Source organism: Sebastes fasciatus, chromosome 1 (assembly GCF_043250625.1).
Source record: "Sebastes fasciatus isolate fSebFas1 chromosome 1, fSebFas1.pri, whole genome shotgun sequence".
Classification (NCBI taxonomy): Eukaryota; Metazoa; Chordata; class Actinopteri; order Perciformes; family Sebastidae; genus Sebastes; species Sebastes fasciatus.
In genome coordinates this window covers 36,160,188-36,186,621 of record NC_133795.1, presented here as the reverse complement: position 1 = coordinate 36,186,621, position 26,434 = coordinate 36,160,188, and the positions used below count along the sequence as shown (strand labels likewise).

Genomic DNA, 26,434 nt, shown 5'->3' with positions numbered 1-26,434 from the left:
TGGATGTTTCACCTGGTCGGTGTTTCTGCCTTCATCTCTGACAGCAGGTCGGACAGAGGGAAACTCTCTGAAACACAAAGTCACAAATCTGTTCTCACTTCATCACTCCAGAAAACTACGGCTTATTGTCACTCCCCAATCTATTTTGGACTGGTTTATTCTGACCAAACAACTGATCTCATCTGGCTTGGTGCACTCATTTATACTGGTACTAGTTAGAACAATACTAAATTATTATAATTACTAATATAACTACTTATTATAATGTTGATATAAAGTTAGTTACCGATATCCTCGAAGCGTTCGACCCAGACTATCAGGAGTTTGGATTCAGAGGCGACAGATGACAACACAAAACGAAAAGACTTGATGTCTTCAACTGGAGAACTCTGGACAAACAGAAAGCTCAGAGACTGACAGAAATAAAGATAAGTCATAACGACATGAAAAAGTTTTTATTTTGAAGGTCCATACTGTGGGTTGAGGGGCGGAGTCTTGGCTTGGCTCAGAAAGACTCAAGTTGGATGGCAGCTCAGTCGGAGGCTCCGCCTTGTCTGGACTCTTCGACAAATCAGCCGCTTTAAACAAAACAAAAAGAAGAATTTAATAAAGTAAAAAGTACCACCTTTCCTAAATGGTACCACCTCTCCTTATATGATACCACTTTTCCTTATATGGTCACACCTCTCCTTATATGGTCACATGTTTCCTTATATGGTACCACCTCTCATTCTATGGTACTACGTGTCCTTATATGGCACCAACCATAGAAATAGAATAGGAGTAGAACGGACATTGAACTGTTAGTTGTTAGCTTTTATGGTGACAAAAGAACATGCGTCATTGGGGCCGTAAAGTGTGGTCGCAGCTCGTTGGTAGCTTGTCCTTCTCCGAAGCGGCGGGGAGTGAGGCGGAAGGACCGTTGGACTCAGCGCTGCCGCTGGCCACCAGCCCACTGTTGCCTTTCAGCAACTGCTAGCTATCTAACTGGCGGACAGCTGGCAAGTTAGCTAGCTTGCTAATTCCGCCATACTTTAATGCCATACTGGTAACAGAAAATGAGGCGAACAAAGTTGTCACTCATATGGCGATAGAAATGTGCTTTCCTCCACTGAGACAACAGTGTGTGGCTGAAGCATTAAGTTGTTAAATTGTACTCATTTATTCTGGCTCTCTATGCTTTGTAACATGACTTACTACTCCACTGCTGGTTTGAATCGTTATTGCAAAACCACACCTCAGTGAGTCCGCAACTGGCCATTAGTCAGTTTGGTCTATACGGAAATGAGCCCGCTACAACGTCGCAATGGCGACGGTACACATAAAAATGGCAGCCGTTCCAACCACCCTACTACATTGGGAATGTCCGTCCTACTTCTATTCTATTTCTATGGCACCACCTCTCCTCATATGGTCAATACAGAAGAGTTTAGTGACTATTATTAGATCATCAGACACTCACTGTATGATGATGAGGGGACGATGAAGGTGATCTCTGTCAGAGCATTGGCGTACATCAGGACAAACCTCTCGCCATTAAACACGCCCCCTCCACTGTCACCCAGCACAGCAGGGAATTCTGGGAGACAGAAAACAATCAATCAACGATCAAGACGAACAGAGTGACCCCAGCTAACCTCTGACCTCTGACAGTGTCCTGTTGATGAGAAGTGACCAATCAGAGCACTGACCTGAACTGTTGGTGTTGACCCCGCCCCCCTGTCGTCGCCCCGCCTCCACCGGCTGACCAAGAGACGACAGGAAGTCGAGGAAGTGAGACGGGACGCTGCAGCTGGACTCCACGTTCGTCAGGATCTACAAAGAGACGGACAGGTTAAGCCAAGTTCACACTACACAACTTTTAAAGTGGTGAGATGGCTGTACTGTTCCCACTACACAACTTGCTGTCTTGTAATCGGGAGACTTGAAGTCGTTGTGGTTTTCACACTACATTTTGTCACGAAAAGAACATTCAGGAAGTGATGTTGTCATTGGCACGTGTTCACATAATAGCCTATTTCCACACGTCTTTACTATTTCCCCTATGAAGATCAGTCGCTATGTTTATTCATGCAAACATCCAACATCCTAGGTGCAACAATAACTCTGGTGCGTGTTGCAAATACTACACATAGCACACACAGTTACAGGTGACCCATCCCACAGGTTTCCCCTCAACCTGTGTCTTGCGCTCTCATTGGTTGTAGCTCCCCGACAGACTCCCCAACATGTTCAGATATTTAGCATGCTAGATATCTGGAAAGTGTCCCCGATGCAGCATCAAGCCTGTCAGCTTGCGTCCTTGAACAGTTCTCATACAGTGCTCGAGCACCAAGCCAATTATTTGCCTCCTATCTGGGGCTTTTTGTCGGGGAGCTCCAAAAACTGTTGGCGAGTGGAAAATAAGGGGTAAAGTCCTGTAGTGTGAACCAGGCATGATGGTGTCCACAGGACAGTCATTGTCAATGAAAGCAGCCGTACAATGTATTCTGGTAGTGGGGTGGCTGCTCCTCATTTGCATAAAGTTGAGGTTTAGGCTATTTTATGTAAATCAGGGGCGTCCGTTGAGACTCGCCACTTTTGGAACTCCCGAGAAATGTTTAAACTAACTGTTGTCGATCTAAAATAAAGACAGATTCAGCAATTACAAGGCTTTAATCTTGCATACTGTACGTTTTCAGAAACACATTTCGTTAAACTATTTTCGTAACATAAGAGAAAAAAGTTTCTGAGCCACCATGTTGGTTCCGGTTTGAAAGCTGGGAGCAGCAGCCCACGAGGGAAAGCGTTCGTCCAATCAGGTGCCTAGTGGCAGCCGATCAAGCGTCCGATGCTTGGAAGCGAGGCGGTGCCTCACGTCTGAAAACGTCACTGTGGACATGCACCATAAGACACAGAGACAGGCCAGAAGGACCACAATACCAATTTTCCCAATATAATAAAAATACACCCTGAATTTGAACACCTAACAGACGTAGAGAAACACCCATATTTACTTGGGGAAATACCCAAATGTGAGAGCAACAAAAACAACATCAACACAAACACACTAACAACTTCCCCAGTCTCTCTCAAACAAACAAGGGTTAATTGTTTCCTGCTATTTTCTTGATTTTATTAATTTGCACCTTTTTCTTTATAATCTCATTATTTCTTGACGCTTTGACGATATTGTCATTGTTACACTCAGGCCAATAAAGCATATTGAATGACCTCAGCAGCTAACAGACAGACAGACAGGTGAGACAGACAGGTGTATCTGACCTCAGCAGCTGTCCTCTGTCCTGCTCTCATGTAGAACACGAAAGCAGAGTCAAAGTTTCTTGACGGCAGCTGGTCCAGACGTCTCAGATCCTCAGAGAGACCTGGAAGGGACGAGTCCAGAGACACCAACTGAGCCGGGACACCGCTGGTACCTGGATTCTACAGAGGACAAGTGAGAGGGAGACAGGTGAGACAGACGGGTGAGGCAACAGACAGGTCTAAATGAATCAATGAATCAATCTCTGTCCAGTCCTCAGTACCTTCAGGGTCTCAGGTGTCAGCAGGCCCAGGTGGGACAGGAAGAGTCTCGCCGTCTGGAAGTTGGTAATAGGAGGCGGCGGCCTGCAGGTCTTCATGACGACCGATCGCCCGCTCACCTGCGGCCGAGCCTCGACCCGTCGCTGCCTCTTCAACGCTGCTTGCAGACACTCCAGCTGCTGCTGCACCTGACGGAGGAGGAGGAGTTTGCAGGTGCTAATTCTTTACAGACAGACAGGTAAAGAACACCTGTCTGACTTCAATGTAGCTTCAGAAAGTTCTGTGACATCCAACAGGATCTGGATCTGGGTTGACCCAGGTTCATACCTCCTCAGTAACGGTCTCGTGCAGAGTTGGAATACTCAGATCTGCTTTAACTGAAGCAACTCTGTCCATGTTTTCAGGAAACAGCTGATGTTTGACACCACCTCGTATCCCAGCATCCTCCTGGGCTAAACCGCGCTGTTCTGGGATCAGAGTTTGCTAAAGTAGATCAACAGACAGGAGAGATAAAACACTGATCTCAAGCCTATTATTATGTATTTTATTGTCATTTTTTGTCATTGATGGGAGTGGTCACCTGTGTGTCGGTTCTTCCCTCTCTGGGCTGCAGGTGGAGCTGTAGAGTCCATGTGTGACCTCCTGACGGTCCTCTGATCAGCACTGTGATCGACGGACATGGCGCTGCACACACCATTAGACACATTAGGATTTTTTGAACATTAGGATTAGTTGATTGATTGATTAGTCGATCAACAGAAAGTGAATCAAAAGCAACATCAAGAAACAAAAGAGCAGCAAGAGGAAGTTACATCAGCCTCTCAGTTTGTGTCGTCAAATGCTGTTAAACACTTTTGAGTTCATTTAGAGATTATTTAGATTTTGTCATGTGGAAATGTTGGACTGATGATGACAGGGGAAAGGTCAGGGAGCTTTTTGGTTTCATTGTGTTCCTGCTGTATGAGCATCTGTGTTTCCGTCTATATCTGGTTCAGGATCAGTGAGTCAGGACTGACCCTGTTCAGGTCCCTGTGGTTGTTCCAGCATGGCCAGGATCACTGAGCTGTCCACCACAAAATATCTGAACTTCTTCACACTGCTATCACTCATGGTGGAGCCAATCAGAGCGTCCTCATCCAGCAGGCCTCCAAGGAATGGGAAGGCCCCCGAAACCTGCATAACACTGAGATATGAATAAAGATCAGACTGGTGCAGATACTGTTCGGGGTTGGCCCGACTTTAGCCCTGAATCGGTCCCCCCTGACTAGTTTTAGAGTCAGGCCGTATCTGGTCTGAATCTAATCTGAATTATGTCTGAATCTGATCTGATCTGCGCATGGCAACTACAGGTTAAGACAAGGCAACTCAAACCTGCTTTACGTCAGGGAAAGATCATGGTCTCGGTTCAGAAAGAGCCTGTAGTGGCCTGTTCTTTTCCAATCCATGTCCAAATTGCAACAGTCACAGTCACAGATATCGCTGCCTTCATTTCAGCTCATTTATTTTCACATTTTAACTTACAACAAATATCAATGACGTGAGATCAAAGACTGTACCGATGTCCCACTCTACACAAGTACACTTAGTCTCACCACTTTCTTCTACCACAGCTGATCATCATTATCATATTAACCAGATATATACACAACTAATTGCACAAACATTATTTCAATAATTCAGCAAATTGTGAAAATATCCTTTGTAACTAACACAAAATGGCTCCAACAGGCCAAAGTACCGGATGTGAACTCTGGTCTGATCACTCAAGTGATTAAGGTAGTGGAGATGAAAAACAGCTCTTATTTTAAAACATCTAGTACCTTTACATGGTGTGTTTGTTTTGCTCACCAGCTCAGCGTGGCCTCTGCAGCCTCCTTCACCCTCAGAGAGGCCGGGTTCAGTTCTTTCTCCTCTTTACACCTCACTTCCTGTTCCTGTCTGGACTTACTGCCTGCAATCCCCAATTCTACGATCTCCAGGATCTCCAACAAACACTCCTGAAAACAACATAACTGTATATTTAATACACGCAAACCACAGTCCTGTCCCCATTTCTGTTCACCCTCTACACCTCGGACTTCAGCTACAACTCCAAGTCCTGCCACCTGCAGAAGTTCTCCAACAACTCCGCAATTGTTGGCTGAAGGACGCTGAGAAAAGGAGCGTTGTGGACTCCTTCATTGAGTGGTGTGAGCGGAAGCACCTGCAGCCTAACACTGGTAAGACGAAGGCGTTGGTGGTGGACTTCAGCAGGTGGAAAAGATCGTTGATCGTCTTTGTGGTTGTATCATCAGATCTGCGGCCGCATGTCTTGAACACTCGGGTGAAGAGAGGAGCAGAGCTGTCAACTGATCACCACCTACAGTACTGGTGAGTGGGATCAGATGGCGGGGGAGGCTGCCAGACAGATCTTGTTAGGGTGAACTGGGAACGTCTGGCTGAGGCCCCTGTCTGTGAGGTCTTTAACTCCTACCTCCAGATGAATTCCTTATACCTTTAGTAACTGATTGATGAGTTACCTGGCTGTTTGTTACCTGTTGGTTAGTTAGTTGGCTGTTAGTTGTCTGTTGGTTAGTTAGTTAGTTGTTAGTTGCCTGGCAGTTTGTCACCTGTCGGTTAGTTACCTGGTGGTCGAGCATCGCCGGGTGTTCAGTTAACCAGACGTTCAGACAGTAGAAAGCAGCAACGATGATGGAGTGCAGATCTCTGGAGTGAAGCGGAGGAGGACGACTGCACTGAAACACGATGTAACAACAAACTGAAGTGACCGCTCGCATCCTCTCACTTTCCTCCACACTAACCTTCACCTGCAGGCCAACAGGAGAGAGTAACGTCACAGTAACGTTTGCAGTTAATGGTGTGTGTGTGTGTATGTGTATGTGTATGTGTGTGTGTGCCCACCTTAGCCAATCCTCCCAGTACTTCCAGTGCAGACAGACAAACTGCTGAGTCATTCCTCCACTGAGCCGTCAGACGCTGAGTCAGCATGCGCACAAATTGAACCCACAGGATCGATGCTGCGTCTGACTGAACGGCTGGTTACCATGGAAACGTAAACACAAACACGAACACACAGACAGACACACACACACACACACACACACACGTAGATTTCCATGACAGGACGATCAATGTTATAAAAGTCAGTTAAACTTAACTAAAATCCAATCAGCATAGTTAACTACCGGTTCCTCTGGTCCATCTATTTGCACTGGTTCCCCCGGTCCATCTGGGTCTACTAGCTCCACCTTGCTGAGACTCAGTTTCCTGAAAACAAAAGTAGATGAAGTGTTTCGGTTTTTCCTGATAGTAAAAGACAAGGGTAAAGTGAGCATGGCTCACATACCCCCACTCACTGCTTGATCCCTACTAAAGTAGAGCAAGAGGTTTTGCCCTTTTGGAAATTTTTTACAAATTTTGGGCACCCTGGACTTCTAACCCCCAAAAGGCACAACTAGACCACACTGTCAACCATCATACCAAATTTGAGGTTCCTAAGTGAAATAGTTTCCGAGTTCTGCTCCGGAAACGAAAGTGTGACACACAAATGGACGGAAGGACGGACAGACGGACAGAAGGACAAACACGCTGAGCGGTATATATTAAATTATATTATAATTATATATTATATTATATATATTTTTTCCCCCAACCACATTGTCGTGGGGGTATAAAAACCCAGAGTAACAGTGTAAAGTCCTGTTGGCGCCACCTGCAGGCTGATTGTTGGATTTAAATCAAATTTAGTAGTTTAAAGGTGCTATTGATAACATTCATAACATTCAGCCACTAGATGTCGTATTCTCCCTCTCCCGTTCCATTGCATTCACTTCAAAACAAGTCGTTGTCAGGCACTGACCCTCAATCTCAGTCATTTATCCGTTTTTTCCACACTAACTGATGACCCAGAGGTACCACGTGATACCAACGTTGTTATACTATCGGCTCACAAGCCTTGTTAGAAATGAGAACCGAACGTCAGATATCTTCCACGGAGATAAACAAAACATGAATTTTGGACCAGCCAACATTTTTTAAATGATTCATTCACAATCACAATATTTATTTTTTCATGAAAAGCCATACTTTTCTTCAGCACTTTTCTAAAAGCTCTGTGGATGGTTTTGTTTTTTTTAAATTTTATATTCATCTACATAAATATGTTAATAATAAGACCTCATGAATATTATCTGAAGTCCAGGGATTCCATGAACACCACAAACATTACAAGACTGAGTGAAAGACAACAAGACACTGTGCAGTAAAGATCATTAAGAAAATGTGTAATATTAAAACAACAAATCAGAATTTACAATATGACATATAGACGGTTCTTTTTGTTTATGTTCCCTCAAAAGAGGCTGAATAAAAAGGTTAACTGTCAACCTGAAAAGTGTTTCTATACTCATTAACATTCAAAATCTGATTTCTGTTATGTAATGATGTTCATCTGATCTGACATATTGTGTGTCAGTCGAGTTTCAGTAGATGTCAATAGATGTGAGTGGACTCACCTGCTGAGTTTGTCCTGCAGCCTCTAACAGAGCCGAGTCCTGAACCAGGTTCAACATGGCCGCTACACAAAACAGAATTCATTCAGGCTGTGTGAACGCGGAGAGTGTAACACAGTAGAGTCTGACAGAATGAAAACAGTAGAGTCTGACAGAATAACAAACCCACAATGCACTGCTACATGTTTTACAGATAGACACAGAGCACAATTGCTGAAGCCTAGTGGTGGCTGTAGCACTTGCATCTTTCACTCGCCAATAACCTTAAACTTTAAAAATGAAAAAGAAGAATTAAAAAACATAAGCGGTTTCTGAATTATGGGTAGAATGTGTTAAACAGAGGAATATGGTCGCGCACCAACGACAGTGCCGACTGTATTTTTATTGTTACCGTGGTATGGTTTCAAATGTGCACCATTATCCTGCAATGAGTCTGTGTGTATAAAACAGTTTGCATTCGTTTTAGGGCTATAACAAATGTTTGTAGCTTCATTCATAACGTTGACATTCAAATTCTAAATCAACATTTTAATGTTGCACAGAGCGTTGTAAAGTCAAAAAGTCAAACTTAATTGAAAAAAGATAAATGTAATCATTTCCAAAACTCACAACATGTTTTTATTAAACAAAATATTCTGCTTCAATTCTTATTTGTTGGCGTTTAGCCTTTCAAAAACAACATTTCCACTGCCGTCAAAAAACTGTTCAGCTTGCCGGCGCACACGAAGGGAGGCACCACGGACGGAGGATTATCCTGCAGTGAGTTTGTGTGTATAAAACACGGTAATACAGTTTGCATCTGTTAGTACAGCTTCGAGCTTCCTTTGTGGCTTATAGCGGCCAGTCTAGTCAGTCTAGTGGTCAGTTGATGTGACCGACATTGCTTTCAACTCTAAAGCAAACGCAGGTTTCAGATTTCATTATATAAAATGTACTAGGCTATATAACATCGCTTGTGTTATAGTGGAATTTGGATAAATCAGAAATATTCAGTATATATTATATTTGCAAGGGCCTTAGCTAACTACAGTAGCTTAGCTAACATAGCTAACATTAGCTAACAGCTAACTTCATCATCATCCACCATCATTTTAGTCATCAACTGCACCCCTGCTAGACGTACGGAGCTAAAATAATTCTTTGACATGCTTAAATCTAATGTGTTTAGCTAGCTAAAGGCATTTATTATAGTGTTTCAGCCCTTGGTTGCATATTGTGGCACTGATTGTTTTTCCCCTCCGGTGGGAGTGGTTTTAAACTTTAAGCAGAAATCTATGACTGACCCCGTATTATCTGTGTGTTGGAGATGAATGAGTGACTGAATGAATCAATGAGTGAATGAATGATCAGGATGTGAAACTGACCCCGTATTATCTGTGTGTTGGAGGTGAATGAGTGACTGAATGAATCAATGAGTGAATGAATGATCAGGATGTGAAACTGACCCAGTATTATCTGTGTGTTGGAGGTGAATGAGTGACTGAATGAATCAATGAGTGAATGAATGATCAGGATGTGAAACTGACCGAGTATTAGCTGTGTGTTGGAGATGAGTAAGTGACTGAATGAATCAGTGAGTGAATGAATGATCGGGATGTGAAACTGACCCAGTATTATCTGTGTGTTGGAGATGAATGAGTGACTGAATGAATCAATGAGTGAATGAATGATCAGGATGTGAAACTGACCGAGTATTATCTGTGTGTTGGAGATGAATGAGTGACTGAATGAATCAATGAGTGAATGAATGATCAGGATGTGAAACTGACCCAGTATTAGCTGTGTGTTGGAGATGAATGAGTGACTGAATGAATCAATGAGTGAATGAATGATCAGGATGTGAAACTGACCGAGTGTTAGCTGTGTGTTGGAGATGAGTAAGTGACTGAATGAATCAATGAGTGAATGAATGATCAGGATGTGAAACTGACCCAGTATTATCTGTGTGTTGGAGATGAATGAGTGACTGAATGAATCAATGAGTGAATGAATGATCAGGATGTGAAACTGACCGAGTATTAGCTGTGTGTTGGAGGTGTTGGTCTCCGTCTGCAGAGCTCCAATCAGAACACCGATGAGACGGGGCTTCAGAGACAGGAAGCTACCTGCTGTGACATCATCACCACTGAACCGCCCGTCCAATAACACCTGAACACACACACACACACACACAGCTGACTGTTACTGTATCTGTGGTTATTAATGGGTGTTCTTACTTCACCTGTGAGGTCCAGGTCAGGTCTGCACAGGTGTGTGTAGGTGTTTAACAGGGTGGATAGAAGCTGACCTCTGATTGGACGGATCCAAACTGCAGAGGGAGGGGCAGCAGGGACAGCAGGACCAGGATGGAGGCTCGCCTCAAATCCACCGGACTCACAAAACTCTTGAACCTCAACAGCTCTCTGGGCGAGAGACACACACAGACAGAGAGAGATTTACCTGCAGTCACACTTGTCTGTACCTGTAGGAGTAGAGTCAGTGATTGTATGACTACGTCAGGTGTTGGTTACATCCTTCATGAAGACATTACTGCTGGATGATTCAAAATATCGCCTCCTTTAGGTTTCAGATATGCAGTTTCAGAAGTAACTAAGTACTAAGTACTTTACTTAAGTACAATTTTAAGATACTAATACTTTACTTGACAATTTCCATTTGCTGCTACTTTATACTACTACTCCACTTCATCTCAGAGGGAAATATTGTACTTTTGATGCTAATAATTTTTTATTTTTTGGTCGCTTTCACAAGCCAACATTTAGTCCGTTTAAACTGTAAACTCTGGCGCGGTTCAAACCCTGGTGCGGTTTGTTTGGGCAGTTGTGAACGCAGTAATCATGCTCTGGTGTGGACCAAAACAACCATGTTTCCACGCAGACCCTAGTGCGGTTTGATGGCAGTGAGAACATACTTCGACCCAATTGTACGAATTGAACTAGGCCTGCACGGTTAGTTGTTGAGATGGACACAGGTAAACAACATGTTAGCATGAGTTGGAGAGGACTGACTTGGACTTCTGCAGAAGTCCGATGTTTGCTTATGATCTGGGCCGAAGGGAACATACGCAATATGCTAAATAAAGTCCACAAAAAAAGTGACGCTTATAAAGTCATTCGAGATAAACTGGAGGAGAAGGGATTTGTGCGCTCAATAGATCAGTGCAAAGTAAAAGTGAAAAAACTGGTGAAATGAGCTGGTACCCACAGGGTTCTGGGTCCAGCTCAGCCTAAAGAAATAACATGGGACAACGTGAACCCACCATCCTTAGAGAGAGACATGGGGTCCTGTGTGATGTCAGAGGCGGGAGCCCGCTAACCCCTGACTGTAAAAAACTATAGCCTACTACAGTTTGTTTAAATTATGTTTTAGGAAAAACAAACAGAACAGAATCTGACATTGCTCCTCACAAGAACCTGGTCCAGGTGAGACTCACTGGGCCTCATCAGACCGGATCAGGCTGTGAGGTCAAGAGCAGCAGAACTGTCATTGGTAGTTAAGTATCTGCAGTATAAGTATTGAAAGTAGCAGTGTCTACGGTAGTGATTCTAGTATTCACAGTTATTGTAGTATTTGCAGTACTTGTACCTGTCGAGCAGCACGTTCTCCACAGCTGAGACGAAGGAGGGGAGCAGCAGGTTGACTCCTCTCAGGTCACAGCAGAACAGACATGTGGAGTTCAGCAGGATGGAGGCCAGAACACGGGGACACACCTCCTCCACCTGCAGACCCTGAAGGAGAACCAGGTAGAACCTGAAGGTTGGACAGAGGAGGGGAGAACGCACTTAAGTTTTAAATTAAACTAGACTTGACTAGAACATTTTGCAAGAACTTTTGACCAGTGTGCCTGGTGCTGGGGGGGGGGCAGAAAGCATCTTAAGACAGGTTAGACTGATTTTGTAAAAAACAACATAGTTTCTTGTTAACATACAGTAAGAGTTGGGGGCTTTTATTTTGAAAAACTAAGTGAATCCCTAGTTTCCTGTTGTCATACAATGAGAGTTAAGAGTTTTTATTTTCTAAAGCAAGTGTCATCGTGAGCTTCCTGTTAAGATACAGTTACTCTATGGGGCTTTTATTATGACGGGTTGTGTGTGTGTGTGTGTGTGTGTGTGTGTGTGTGTGTGTGTGTGTGTGTGTGTGTGTGTGTGTGTGTGTGGGGGGGGGGAAGAAATAGTACGGAAGAAATAGTTGAATAAAGATTCAAAGAACAATACTGAGAATGCTGAATCAGCATTCCCACAATAATCAGTTATTAATCAAAGAACACAAATATACACATCAGAAGCATTAAAGTGCTGCACAGACTTCTGTCAGTCACCAGAATTTCATATCTCCATCCATATTTTAGACTTCAGTGGACGTCAGGTAGAGTTAGCCCCAGTTTGAGCCCCAGTTTTAGACTCAGGCGGTCCGCAAAGACCGATAGGTAACGTACAAATGCTCGGTTAGCGTCTGTTTTCCCTCCAGAATGTAGAAGTTGGGCCTGCTATTTGGCTCGGTACGGAGGATATAATGTAAATTTACAGAATTTTCTGTTTTAGGATTAGCCGAAGTCCCCGTGAATGGTACAGAGGACATCCTGTCAATCAACAGAAATTTCCATTTTAGGGGTTGAAGAAACTGTCCGTTAATGTGAGGGTCACTTGCCTCTCAGCCGGCTGGTTGGGTTCATTATCTCTGAGTAGAGGCAGCTGTGGAGCCTAATTGTCCCTGATGAGGATCAAGTGGTTGAAGCCTATATCTACCCCTGGTTTCAGTGCTCAGGTGCTGACTCATTGTCTCTTTGTCAGAGGTAGTGAGAGTGCTGTCCTGTTTTTGCTGTCTGTGTATGGGGATGTGTGAATCTGCAGAAGTACCATGTGAACCTATCTGTGGGATTTAGCTTCTTCTCTTCTCTGGAGTCTCTTAGAGTGGGTTAGGTCTGTGTGGCCTGCCTTCGCTGGTTCTTTTGTTTCATTTATGTTCTAGTCAGCTGCTCGATAGCGGTGTTTTAGTTTTAGTCTTTTCAAGTTATATTGTGTAGGGAAGCTTCCTTTTAGGCCTGTTTTCATTTGGTGTTTCCCCTCTCCCTTTGAAAAAAATAAAACAAAAAAATGGATCCTACTGGAGTTGGCACCTTGCCGTGGTGGATAAGCTTGTGTGTCTCTTTAACCCTGTATTTCAACAGGAGACTGATCTAAGTTTCCTTATAAGTTCAACCAAGTCAGCTTGGTCACAGGTTAGAGACCGGACAAATATCAGCTCCTTTGCTCAGATTTGAAGGCCATTGCAAAAATAAAACATTGTCATATGAACCTGAAGTGCTTACTCCAACTAAAAAGTTCTCATGTCATCTCTGTCAGTTTTACTGCTAGCAATACAACCCAAAGTTCCACCAAAGTTCAGCATCACTTTAACTGTGATTAGAGGTTACTGCCGACCAATAAATGTATCCAGCGTTACCTCTGTCAGTTTTACTGCTTTATTGGTTGTCATTCTACCATGAAGGCATGGGGGTGAAGTTTGACCCTGAAGTGACCATGCTCCTTTTATTTTCACGTTTTTCTCAGGTTAAAAGCTTTTAAAAAGTACCCTTTAAAAATGATGAGGTAAAAAAATAATTTCTGTGATCTTCTGACATCTGATCTCATCAGCTTGAACGCACCTTGGAAATCATCAAGAGTCGTAAAATCAGTTTTCTGCAACGTTTTGGAAAACCTATTTTGCGGCCAATTTGGAAAGTAGCTGCCGCGTCCGTCAGGGGCCGAATTGGCAGCGCCCCGATATCTATATCTTTTCGTGACATGTAACCCTACATCTGTGCCTAATTTGTTGCTTTTATCGCAAAATGCACAATTGTTATGAATATTTCAGCTTAGCTGCCCCGCTGTTACATGAGATTTAGATTTATTTTTTCATTTCTTTTCTGTAAATCTTTTAATCTGGAAAGAACTTTGTACTTAAGTTTGACAAGTGTTGTATAAATTATTATTATTATTACTACACTAGTTGCTTAGGTTACTTATCTCTACTTTCTTATGTAAAATGAAAAATGAATCAGTAAAACAATGGCTTATGAGATTTCTTAAAAACAATCTCTGCAGCCTCAGGAGTGTGTGTAATGTGTCACTAGCCTGTCTGTAAACGGCTGCCTGTACAGCAGTCCGTTGCCCAAACCGGGTTCCTGTCCCGGGTGAGGAAGACTTTATGAGAAATGTGGAGCCATCACCAAAGCCTGAGGAGCCAAGAAATATTTTACAGCTGAAAACTGAAATGTTTTCAAATGTGGAGCAGGTTTGAACCGAGGCTCCGTTTGTAAATGACGAAACATACTGTGCGTTCCAAAACCCATACTACCATACTACTTAGTATGACAGAAAAAAAGATTTCTTATGTCCCAATACATAGTATGTCAAATGCAGTGTGCCAAAAATACCAGGATGTCCCACTACATCTGGTCACATTTTACAGTATGAAAGCCAGCATGCTTTTCTGGCTGTTCTGACCCACAATCCTCTGCACAGCAGATATATTGTATTCATACTGCATGCAACAGTACGTACTTTGTAAGGGCAGCTGCAGTGTACTAAAAGGAAAAAGGAAAAGTATGTGATATGGGACGTAGTCAGTCGTGCTGCTCCTCGTCCTGGAATGATTCATAGTTTGATAACTCCTCCCTCCTCTTCCTGCTCTCAAACACAGACTGCTACACTCGGTCCTCTTATTTCCTTGTTCCCTCCCCTTCAGATCGACAGTTTAAAGGTGGGTGTAACCAACATAACACATGATGATTACATCAGAGCTCAAACTAGTGTCGGTTCTCAGGAAGTGAATCTCAGACAGTCGTTGCTACTGAGAGGTGAAATGGCGCAGAAAGGAGTTCAGCTGGAGAAAGAGTCATTCTCTTGTTCGATCTGTCTGGATCTACTGAAGGATCCGGTGGCTACTTCCTGTGGACACAGCTACTGCATGAACTGTATTAAAAGCTTCTGGGATGGAGAGGATGAGAAGAAGATCTACAGCTGCCCTCAGTGTAGGCAGACCTTCACACTGAGGCCTGTCCTGCTGAAAAACACCATGTTAGCAGTTTTAGTGGAGGAACTGAAGAAGACTGGACTCCAAGCTGCTCCTGCTGATCACTGTTATGCTGGACCTGAAGATGTGGCCTGTGATGTCTGCACTGGGAGGAAACTGAAAGCCTTCAAGTCCTGTCTGGTGTGTCTGGCCTCTTACTGTGAGAGACACCTCCAGCCTCATTATGACTCAGCTCCGTTAAAGAAACACAAGCTGGTGGAGCCCTCCAAGAAGCTCCAGGAGAACATCTGCTCTCGTCACGATGAGGTGATGAAGATGTTCTGTCGTACTGATCAGCAGTGTATCTGTTATCTCTGCTCTGTGGATGAACATAAAGGCCACGACACCGTCTCAGCTGCAGCAGAAAGGACCAAGAGGCAGAGAGACCTGGAGGTGAGTCGACTCAACATCCAGCAGAGGATCCAAGACAGAGAGAAAGATGTGAAGCTGCTCCAACAGGAGGTGGAGGCTTTCAATCGCTCTGCTGATAAAGCAGTGGAGGACAGTGAGAAGATCTTCACCGAGCTGATCCGTCTCATGGAGAAAAGAAGCTGTGATGTGAAGCAGCAGGTCAGATCCCAGCAGAAAAGTGAAGTGAGTCGAGTCAAAGAGCTTCAGGAGAAGCTGGAGCAGGAGATCACTGAGCTGAAGAGGAGAGACGCTGAGATGAAGCTGCTGTCACACACAGAGGATCACAACCAGTTTCTACTCAACTACCACTCACTGTCACCACTCACTGAATCTACATCCAGCATCGATATCCGTCCTCTGAGCTACTTTGAGGACGTGACGGCGGCTGTGTCAGAAGTCAGAGATAAACTACAAGACGTTCTGAGAGAGAAATGGACAAACGTCTCACAGACAGTGACTGAAATGGATGTTTTACTGTCACAACCAGAGCCCAAGACCAGAGCTGGGTTCTTAAAATATTCACGAGAAATCACACTGGATCAAAACACAGCATACACACAGCTGTTATTATCTGAGGGGAACAGAAAAGCAACATTAATGAAACAACATCAGTCTTATTCTAGACACCCAGACAGATTCACTGCATGTCGTCAGGTCCTGAGTAGAGAGAGTCTGACTGGACGTTGTTACTGGGAGGTGGAGAGGAGAGGGAAAGGAGTTTATGTAGCAGTCGCATACAAGAGTATCGGGAGAGCAGAGGGGTCGAATGAACGTTTGTTTGGATACAATGATAAATCTTGGGCGTTAGATTGTAACCAAAACAGTTATAGCTTTTGGTACAACAATATCAAAACCCCCGTCTCAGGTCCTCGGTCCTCCAGAGTAGGAGTGTACCTGGATCACAGTGCAGGTATTCTGTCCTTCTACAGCGTCTCTGAAACCATGACTCTCCTCCACAGAGTCCAGACCACATTCACTGAGCCTCTCTATGCTGGACTTTGGCTTTATGATTATGATGTCACTGCTGAGTTGTGTAAACTGAAATAGACAGAAGTCATTTAAGGGTTAAATTCAGTGTTTTAACTCTTAAACTTCTCTGGTGTCCATCATTGTTGCTGCAGAGCTGATTTGTGTCTGGACCGCAGAGCACCAGCCCTACAAACACTAAAGTCTGTCACTGACTGACTGACTGAGTGATGAAGTTACAGGATTCATCAGCGACTGTTGCAGGTTCCTCATTGGTTGTTGCTCTTTCTAAATGAAAAGCTGGAGAACAGTTCAGTGTTTATGTTTTCTGGGGATTGTGTCAGCGGTTCATTGAATCATTACATCGTGCTGTTGTTGTGCATGTGCTATTGTTTATAGTAGTTTAAGTTACGTTACGTTGTGCTTCGTATTGTGTTACCACCGTGCATTCACACCAAGCAGGAAGCACATTAGCAAGCCACACGTCGCTACTGCGGTATGAACCCAAAATAAACACACTGTGCTGTGATTTAATATCAATAGACGGATCAAAATGATGCCGAAATAACGATAATATGATGTTGATTTGTAAAAAGAGTGAATTAATGCTTTGTCGGGTCTGTCCGCAACACAGCAAGCAAACAACTTTTAAAATGCTTGTTTTCTGAACGGAGTCCGGATCGATCAGTGCCAGGCTATGCTAACATTGTAGCTGCTCCATCAACACTCCATCTAGGAATAAACACGGCAGCAACAACATCAGTGATGACGTCAACTTTGTAAGTATGTATATATTGTTACACACCACTTATATGATGAATGCTTTTGATACACATGCTTTAATAACAAGCTGAAATACTTTTAACCTGCAGACTGTATGTCATGATGATACATTTACACCTTGTATAAAATGTATAATATACTGACTAGTAAATGTTACCATTTACTATTACTGAATGCAATTTGCTTCATTATAAGTTGTCTTTCAATCAAACATTAAGATATAAGTGGAAAAACCTGTTCACAAAACATTATAGACATGACCACTGATTATTTGTGTAACGATTTAGCCACAAATTCACATCCTGACCAGATACGGTCCAGACAGATACTCGGTTTAGACTGAGTCTTGTTCTTTTCATGTCTTCACTGCACAGAGATCAGCTATCAATCAAACATTATGGGCTCTACTTTGACCAAAGAACTTATATTACCAAGAAGTGAAGGTCAAATGTTTGTTCCATTGCAACGTCAGCGCCCAGCAGCAGAGCTACACTTCCACCATTTTGGACTGAAAGCGACTACTGGACGCCAGAAAAACGTCTTCATACAAAGTGACGTACAAAAGTAAAACTAAATTATTTCTATTCTATTGTCACATTCTACCAAAATGGCCGGTGTTGAACAATAAAATAGGAATATAAGAAGCGTTTTCAGTCCAAAATGGCGGCGGTTGAACTGATATTTCTCTGCATGAAAATGTAAACTTCTCTGTGCTCTAAATGTCTGATGAATATTTGTATATATATATATATCTATGTGTGTGTGTTGTTGTTTCTCTTCCACTGCACGGGTCTTAAAGGAAGGTCTAGTGATTTATTTCTGATCATAGATATTCTGTTCTCACCACTTTTTGTAAAGATATCTAGAATCACATTTATTTGTTGGGCAGACTAAATGTTGTCGTCCAGATCGACGTACAAACGAGATCCTAAGATGTTTAATGAAACTGTAATTATCATGATCATAATCAATAAGGAAATCATTATTCTCTGTTACATCGCTGAGATTCTGCTCAAACAAACTGATTGTGTGGATGAAAATTAATCTGTACGTGAAATCATTGAACAAGAGTCATTTAGCAGACTTTACTGATGGGATGTGTGAACAAACTGAAGGTTTCCATAATCAATAAACAAGAATGAACTAAGTCTTTTCTTGTCTTTTTTCCAGGGTATTATTCAAAGCTGATGGAGTAAATGTGACTAGGAGAGAATAACTGAGGCAGTTTTCCTCCTGAAACACCACAAAGTCCAGTGTTCATGTTTAGAGTCAGTCAGTCTCTGTTAAAAACAATCTAAAGAAAGATTAAAACTAAAAGGTAACATAACTTATTAGTTGTGACATGAGGATTTTGTTACCATAGTTATTGAACACAATCACAAGTTCATATATTGAATACAAATTCCAACTTCTTTCCCCACATACTGATAGAAGAACGCTCTTTTTCTCCACTTCAGCTCGTATTATTCCTCTGACGATACGCTCAACACTTGTTTCTAGACCGTGTTCAGAAAGTTTTATTTTCACTGGGCTTGTTGTCTCTGTATAACCACAGCTGTGGTGCTTTGGTGATTCTCTGAGCAACCTAGAGAGCACACAAACGGGACTATTGTTTGTTCTTTATTCAAACCGTATCATGCAGCTTTAAACACAACAACTGTTGTGGATTTATGGCTTTTTAAACTGTTTTGGATACATGAACAAAACCGTCTTGCCACATGGACTCTACATCTCTTTCTTTACATATTTACATCTCTTTCTTTATGTGCATTTATTTTGTTCGTTGCAATACATGAGATTGATTTAAAGTGTGTATTGATCAAATCTCTTGGATTTTTATGTAAGATGCATTACAAGAGCCACAATGAGGTGGATCACCAGACGGCACTGATTACTTCCAGAGTGAAGACAGGTGGAGCTACAGCTGACACAGATGACGGCCTGATTACTGAAGGATGCAATCATCCAATAGGATGCTTCGTGTGTGTGTGTGTTTGTGTGTGTGTGCACGTGCGTGTGTGTGTGTGTGTGTGTGTGTGAGGTACTTTTAAGTCAGAGAGGCAGAGACTGATCAGACAGACAGTACCTGGATAGGCTTAAATCAAAGATAAACTTTTACAGTTAAAATGAGCTTAAGAGCAATGCACCAATCAGAGACAGGCAGATACTGCTGGAGCTCTAATCAGCCAATCAGAGAATGATGGAGCTCTAATCAGCCAATCAGAGACAGGCAGAGACTGATGGAGCTCTAATCAGACAATCAGAAACACCTGTTTGTGTCTGAAAGTGCTGAGTCATGGTTGGGAATGACTGGTGAAAACACAGAGAAGGTACTACCTGAAAAAGACCCCCTCAGTTAAAAACTATACGTTGTATAGCTGAAATCTCTTCAGTTTGAGCACCTCAAGACTTTGATGAAGATATAGCTGTGTCATTTGTGTGGATAAAGTTAAAAATGACTGAGAACTGGCCGTTTAAAAAATCTCCAAAGTTGAGTTTTGTTCCAGACTTTTAGAGGTGAATTAACATTGCAGCGGATGAGAGAGAGGAAGGGATCTCTTGGTGCTTTGAAGCAGATAAATCCAAAACTGTAAGACCTATTGCTTAAATGGGCACATCATCTGAAAGAAGACAAAAATACTTACGTGTTGATGTATTAATTGTGTATGAGGAGTGGAAGTTGTGGGTTAGAGAGCAATTTGTTTGAAACATTTTCAAAAGATTTTAAAGCTTTCCTGCACTCTAGCCGTGATGTCACGCGCTCTGGCTTTTAATGATCCACGCAATACACACCCATTATAAAATCTGAAAAAGTCTGAAAATTTAATAAAACAAAAAACTGATCAATCAAAAACTGTAAAAGTTATGAAAAAGCTGAATCATAGCTTAATAGTTCAAAGACTTGTAACCCGTTTAAAGTTTAAATGAAGTCTGTAGCTGAAAGTATGCGGAAGCAGAAGCATTTCAAAGTGGAGTAGGTTTAAGAGGATTTTAAGATTTTCTCCATTGAGTTACATTGTAAAAAAAAATATGGAAAAAGCTAAATATTTTAAAAAGTATAAATAGTTGAAACAAGAAAAGTCATAGCACTAATGTCCTTAAAGAGCTGAATATTTTTATAGTTGAACAGTTTCTGTAGCTGAAAGTATGCAGGAGTAGGGAAACTGCAAAACACTTACGGAAGAAATAGTTGAAGTTGAATAAACCTTAGAAGAACAATACTGGGAATGCTGAATCATCGCACAATTAAACGCGTTGAATAATAGACCAGTGTGCTTTGCACAAGGCCTTGCCTTGTGCTTCTAGGCACACTGGAATGAAGTTTACAAACCAAACAGACAGAACAACAACTATCACCAGATTCTATAGTAGAACTGACAGGTACCTTTAGAGGTAGACAGACATGTACCTGGCCAGCAGGGTTGGGAGAGTTACTTTAAAAATGTAATCAGTAACCTAATCCAAGTATCATTATATCAAATTAATGTAATCTGATTACTTTCCATTACTTTAGGATTACCTCAATACCAAATATGCAAATAAATACAAGACAAAAGAAACATGTTGAAATTCGCCATTATTTTGTATGTAAAGTAGAGAAGAGAAACAACATCAGAGCACAGTGCAAGTTATTCTTCCAGATGGAAAAATGCTGTCATCATCCAAGGACTTGAATGATTTGGCACATTAGTGTCATAGGATTTTAAATTGAAGCAGCAGTAAATTAAATGAACCTACATGCAAATTTCTAGGGATGTGCCATGTGTTATTGTGGTTATATAAATGTAACTTATGGTGCTGTTAGATTGCTGCCTCCCTTTGTGTTTTCTGACCACAGTGAAAATGTTGTTTTTCAAAAGGCTAAACGGTAACAAATATGGATTGAAGTAGAATGTTTCATTAGATAAAAACATGTTGTGAATTTTGGAAATGATTACATCTATCTTTTTTCTATAAATTTTGACTTTTGTACCGAGGACTGAGCCAATTACAGAGACGACTGAGCACCACGTCTGTCGAGGAGGAGGAGAGAAGGTGGAAGCTGGACTTTGCATGCAATTTTTCTGCAAGTAATTCATAATAATAATTCAAATGTCAATGTTATGAATGATGTTTCAAATTATTTGGGGTCCCTTTGTTCAAAAAAGGGTTCTTCAGAAGCAAATGGTTTTGGGTAGAACCTCAGCCCTTCAGGAAGAACCCTTTAGGAACCCTTACTTCTAAGAGTGTGTACAGGTATTCAGTACCTAGTAGGGTAAAAAGATGTGTACCTGGACAGATAGACGGACAGGATGTCTTCTGCTGTTTTCTTACAGGTGAAGATCCTGCAGAGCGTCCCGCAGGCCTCGGCTCTGCCGGCCGCCCACTTCTCTGACATAACAGTGACATCCCTCTGACCGGCTGGAGAAGACACAAAGAGAGTTTATCATGTGGACGGTGACAGCAGCAGTACACTGTGGATGAAGTAATGAAGTATGAAATATGATGAACTTATACTGTGCAGTATACGTAGTACTGTGTGCAGTATGTGTAATACAGAGTACTGACTGGGCAGACCAGAGTTGATCAGAGCAGCATCAAACAGCCAGCTGCCGAACAGGTGGAGGAGGGAGTCCACGTTACACCTGAGGGGCGACGGGGAGGGTCGGGGGGAGGAGCAGAGAGGGGGGCAGGAGGGGGGAGGATGGGAGGAAGACTTCCAGTGATGGGGGGAGGAAGATGTCTGAGAGGAGGAAGGAAAGAAGCCCATAAGTAATAGTTCAAACATATCAAGTCAAGAAGTGTACCTGGACAGGTAAACAGTCATGTACCCGAACAAGTAAAGAGTCAATCGCCCATACAGGTAAAATGTCTTGTACCCAGACAGGTAAAGCGTCATGTACCGGGACATTGTAAACAGTCATGTACCCAGGCAGGTAAAGAGTCATGCACCCGGACAGGCAACGCGACAGATGTGGAAAAGTGAGGATATTTTGCAGAGAGTTCCCAGGAAATACCAGCATTCCATTTACAAACACTGACATACCGCAGGAGGTTTGCTGGTTGCCTTGGAAACATTGACAGGTTTTAGTCGTCTGTTGTGTGGAGGGGGGGAGGCGGTGGAGGGCGGGGCACTGGGCACGCTCAGTATGTTCACCGGAATGGGTGGGGCACTGCCAGAACGAGGTCGGGAGATACCTGAGGAGACGAGAGAACACATTCTGTTTCTGCAGATCAAAACCACCAATCAAATCCAGGTAGGGAGGCAGGTGGGCGGGGCTTACCATAGGAGGGGAGGCGGTCTTTGAACGGGCTCCTGGTCACAGCAACACCTGGGAGGAGACGAGGTGAAAAACAAACATTATCAAACTGAAAACCAAACGTCAGGTAAGACTGAAGATCAATGTCATCAATAAAATTAACTTTAATCAAGACATTTTTGCCCCCTGGGTCCAACAGAGAGCAGACCAGGTTCTGGTTCTGCTGTCAGAGGACTCTGCTTTGATTATCTTATTGATCGGATCTGACCTATATTGGTCTGATCAGTTTAGGTTAATCTAAATTACCAAGAGAAGGCAACCGGTCTCTGAAATGGATCCTTGTTGTAAGTCCTGGAGAAACACAGCAACAACAAACAGCAATAACAGCAACATGAACAATAACGACAACAAGATATAATAAATACTGTAAATGCAGATAATGTGTGTATACTAGTATATATATATACAGTATATGTGTGTATACCAGTGTATATATATATATATATATATATATATAATGTGTGTATACCAGTGTGTATATATATATAATGTGTGTATACCAGTGTTCGGCAGAAGCTGCTCTGTTGGTTCTTTGTTGACCACAGTCACACCTGCAGAAACACAAGTTACAGTCAAAAGTTACTCCTCACACCAACTACATCCTGGTGAAAACAAAAATAATATTAAATTTCTCAAGTTTCTCTCTTCAGCTGAATGAAAATATCACAACATAAAGGTGATTAAATGTTGACAGTGATGGATGTCCTCTCTGGTTTGAAGTTTTTACAAGTTGACTACCTGAAATGAAGGAAATGTAAAAACTGATGATTTGGAACATAGGTTTGGTTTCAGAAGTGAGGAGGACACAAAGTCAGAAAGTCTGAATAAATAAATAATGTGAGTACTATTTCCCACATTTTACATATTTATGTCAATTTAGAAAATAGCCCATTATTATGAAATTTCATTTTCATATGATGCTTTCCAAATGAATGGTGGTCTAATTAATACAGAAATTAAATGATGTGTAAAATGCTGCATTATTAGAGAGATGAAAAGAGGGGAAATCATACCCCATGGGACCTTATTTCGGAAAAAATAGGAACGGAAGTCAATGGAGAGGGACAAATAATTTTTTACACTGTTTGAATTGTGCCATGAATCACACATATGATGTTTGTCAATTTAAAACATAGTTTTGCAAGTCAATAAAGTCTCAGTTTGTTGTAAAACTGTTGAAGTATCAGACTGTGAAAATACGTATTTAGAAAGACGACGCAGCCAAAAGTATCATAGTGGCGTCTCTCTCTCTGAAGCTACGATGTCTTTGTGTTTCCTACTGGATTGAAACTCACACCAGCAACGGGTCTTGCTCGTTCTTTCTCTCTCTTCCCGGCTGATAAAAAGATCAGGAGTCGCTGGATAAAACACATCAGGTCAGATAACGTTTCATTTGTGCGTGGAACATAGCTACGTTAGCTAGCTAGCTGGTGTTGGTGACGTATATTGTCCAAGACGAGAGATGTAGTCCACTGAGCGGTTTCACACAAAACTAAATAATACGAGAAACCTACAACCAACTGAGACTTTCTGGACTTGAAAAATTACGTTTTAAATTGACAAACATCATATGTGTGATTCATGGCGCAATTCAAATGGGATAAAAAAAAATATCTGTCTCTCGCCGTTGACTACTGTTCATATTTTTTTTCGAAATAAGGTCCCATGGGGTCCACCGGAAGGAGCGTGACTTCAGATCTCTATGGGCCCAATGGATGCAGAAGATCGCTGGATGATCCGGGTACTTTATCACTCGGCAGTCGAGCCATTTTAGCTTCATACGCCACTGAGCAACTCTCATAGGAATGAACGGGAGCCCGCCGCCAACGCTGTATCCAGTTCTCTTTATACATCCATGTATCACAGGATCAGGTAGCAGCCCATATGTAGCCTGACAAGCAAAACCCGGGGCAAAGACAGTCCAAGAGTCACTCACTGCTGCTAGTTAAGCTCACTGCTCTGAGCGTAATAACTGAAGACGACGCAACATGAGACAGTAAGATGATGTTTACGGAGATCTTAGTGAGTAACTAACTGGGACATCAACTACTACCTGACCCAGGCCCATGGGCCATGGCCAGGGGCCTGGGTCAGGTAGGGGTCAGAGGTTAGGTGGAGGTCAGAGGTCAGCGTACCCAGGAAGGCGTCAACCAGCGTGCTGACTCCTCTCATGGCTCTGAAGAAGATGCTTGGAAGCTGACTGTCTCCTCTTAACGCCTCCTCGTGGGAGGAAAGAGTCGAACCAACAACCACCGGGCGACTGAGGTCCACCGGGTTACTGAAAGAAGAAGATATATTGAAGTTAGAAGATTTAAGACTATTTATTGATGTGGTTGGTCGTTCTGAATGTCAATCAAAAAGCCTTTTGAGAGGCAAAATGGCTCTTGGACACATTGAAGGACGTATTTACAATTAAAAAAGAGGTGATGACTAACCCAACAAAGATATCTTCAAGGTTCAAGGTTCTTTTAATGTTATTGTACAACACAGGGTTGCACAACAAATTAAAATGTAGTGCTTTTATGCTACACAAGAAAAACAAATAAAGCAGTGCATTCCTGTAGTGTATGTTTTTAATTCGCATCAGGAGGAATGTAAACAGCACCACCAAAAACACTGGTGAATTCTCTTGGCAGATAATATGTCCGTTATCTTAACATTACAAATTTGACATTAGGTACACATTGTTCATCAACTTTGACTACGTTTGAGCACCAAGCATCATTGATGTCAAGACATAGTCCGCCTCCCCTCGTCCTTCGCTATGTTCGCACAGAACATGGTCGGCCCGTCAAAGTGCAACAGCCCGATCCGGGATGCCGCGATGGAGCCAGGTCTCTACAAGATGTTGGCACAACGGTCTCTATGTCCTGTTACTGGGCCAGCCACAGTCCTATTTCATCCATTCCACTTTCCTGCTACTGGACGTCAGCTAGGAGCAGGCTGGGCAGTGGAATAGCCCTTTGATCCAAGCTGGGCCAGACTTGGCTAAAGGTCCGGCTGGTCTGGCTGGGTGGTCGGAAGATGCCGTGGGCAGTTAATTGTCAGTGATTGACTGCACTTCAATCCAATCCCCACGCTTCCTTGTCAGAATTTAATGAGTGTACCTCTGTCCTAGGCCATATGTGCTGCAGTAACAAAGGCCAAAAGACAACTAATTGAAACAAAAATGTAGAGAAGTTCATTGAAGCCACTGGATGCAGCATCTGCATGCACCGTCATCCCCTTGGTATGATTTAAATTATTGTGCATGGACATGAATAATGAGGGCAGACCAGGGTCGCCCGTGGTCTGGATAAATATATTATTCAGTGATCTTTTATTGGGCATAAACCTCACGTTTACGTACGTATTGTTGTAAAAATAGACTTGCAGTGTAAAGAAATGTTTCAGTTCGCGTTGCGGTTAGTGAGATTCAGCTGAGACGGAGCCGTGCAGACAGCTGCTGACCACATTATAATGAGAGCAAATCTTTCGGGTAAAAACACATCGGACACCCTCCAGTCTGGAAATGCACGGGGTGGACGGGAATGATTGAAACGTGTTTTTTACCATATTGCAATAAAGGGGCATTTGCGGGGATACAGTGTTTCACAACTTAAAAAGAAAGTGGGACAGGGCCGTAAAGTGGGGTAAAGCGGTTACCTGAGCAGGTGCAGGAACCTGAACCAGGTCTGAGGCACTCGGTGGTCGTCCATGTCTGCAGGGATCAGAGCAGCGTCTTCATCTGGGACTTTAAAGTGAGGGAAGGACGGACCGAAGGTCAACAGCAACAACCTGAACAACAACAACAACAACACAAATATAAACAACGTGATGAGATGATGGACTGAACTACAGGAAGAAGAGTTCTCCTTTCATCACAGAGTTTATTTATTTGTTGGTTTG

The 26,434-nt window shown here is 42.6% G+C and overlaps 2 protein-coding genes across 5 annotated transcripts in view; one reads left to right on the top strand and one right to left on the bottom strand.

The window, feature by feature from the left end:
- LOC141774335 (ral GTPase-activating protein subunit beta-like) overlaps window positions 1-26,434 on the bottom strand; it is a 32,766-nt gene that overhangs the window by 1,824 nt on the left and 4,508 nt on the right. For 3 of the 4 annotated variants that reach the window (XM_074646921.1, XM_074646922.1, XM_074646938.1), the window contains 26 exons: window positions 26,192-26,323; window positions 24,682-24,824; window positions 23,047-23,097; window positions 22,793-22,837; window positions 22,511-22,558; window positions 22,273-22,424; window positions 21,795-21,969; window positions 21,518-21,647; window positions 11,619-11,783; window positions 10,321-10,435; window positions 10,046-10,181; window positions 8,037-8,098; window positions 6,708-6,789; window positions 6,424-6,557; window positions 6,147-6,329; window positions 5,371-5,519; window positions 4,539-4,705; window positions 4,103-4,206; window positions 3,850-4,005; window positions 3,525-3,710; window positions 3,265-3,423; window positions 1,692-1,815; window positions 1,463-1,579; window positions 475-578; window positions 287-389; window positions 13-67 (listed from right to left, as the gene is read on the bottom strand). In XM_074646921.1, the coding sequence (XP_074503022.1) occupies window positions 13-67; window positions 287-389; window positions 475-578; window positions 1,463-1,579; window positions 1,692-1,815; window positions 3,265-3,423; window positions 3,525-3,710; window positions 3,850-4,005; window positions 4,103-4,206; window positions 4,539-4,705; window positions 5,371-5,519; window positions 6,147-6,329; window positions 6,424-6,557; window positions 6,708-6,789; window positions 8,037-8,098; window positions 10,046-10,181; window positions 10,321-10,435; window positions 11,619-11,783; window positions 21,518-21,647; window positions 21,795-21,969; window positions 22,273-22,424; window positions 22,511-22,558; window positions 22,793-22,837; window positions 23,047-23,097; window positions 24,682-24,824; window positions 26,192-26,323 (3,177 nt within the window). The remainder of the gene's footprint in view (window positions 1-12; window positions 68-286; window positions 390-474; window positions 579-1,462; window positions 1,580-1,691; window positions 1,816-3,264; window positions 3,424-3,524; window positions 3,711-3,849; window positions 4,006-4,102; window positions 4,207-4,538; window positions 4,706-5,370; window positions 5,520-6,146; window positions 6,330-6,423; window positions 6,558-6,707; window positions 6,790-8,036; window positions 8,099-10,045; window positions 10,182-10,320; window positions 10,436-11,618; window positions 11,784-21,517; window positions 21,648-21,794; window positions 21,970-22,272; window positions 22,425-22,510; window positions 22,559-22,792; window positions 22,838-23,046; window positions 23,098-24,681; window positions 24,825-26,191; window positions 26,324-26,434) is intronic. The other variant, XM_074646930.1, reaches the window with a different exon arrangement.
- On the top strand, window positions 14,877-16,646 carry LOC141774375 (tripartite motif-containing protein 16-like). Its single transcript, XM_074647011.1, has one exon. It carries the CDS (start codon window positions 14,877-14,879, stop codon window positions 16,542-16,544), a length of 1,668 nt encoding a protein of 555 aa, XP_074503112.1. The 3' UTR covers window positions 16,545-16,646.

Bases quoted from the DNA above. Each gene is read 5' to 3' on its own strand.
- LOC141774375 (XM_074647011.1), top strand. From the start codon at position 14,877: ATGGCGCAGAAAGGAGTTCAGCTGGAGAAAGAGTCATTCTCTTGTTCG.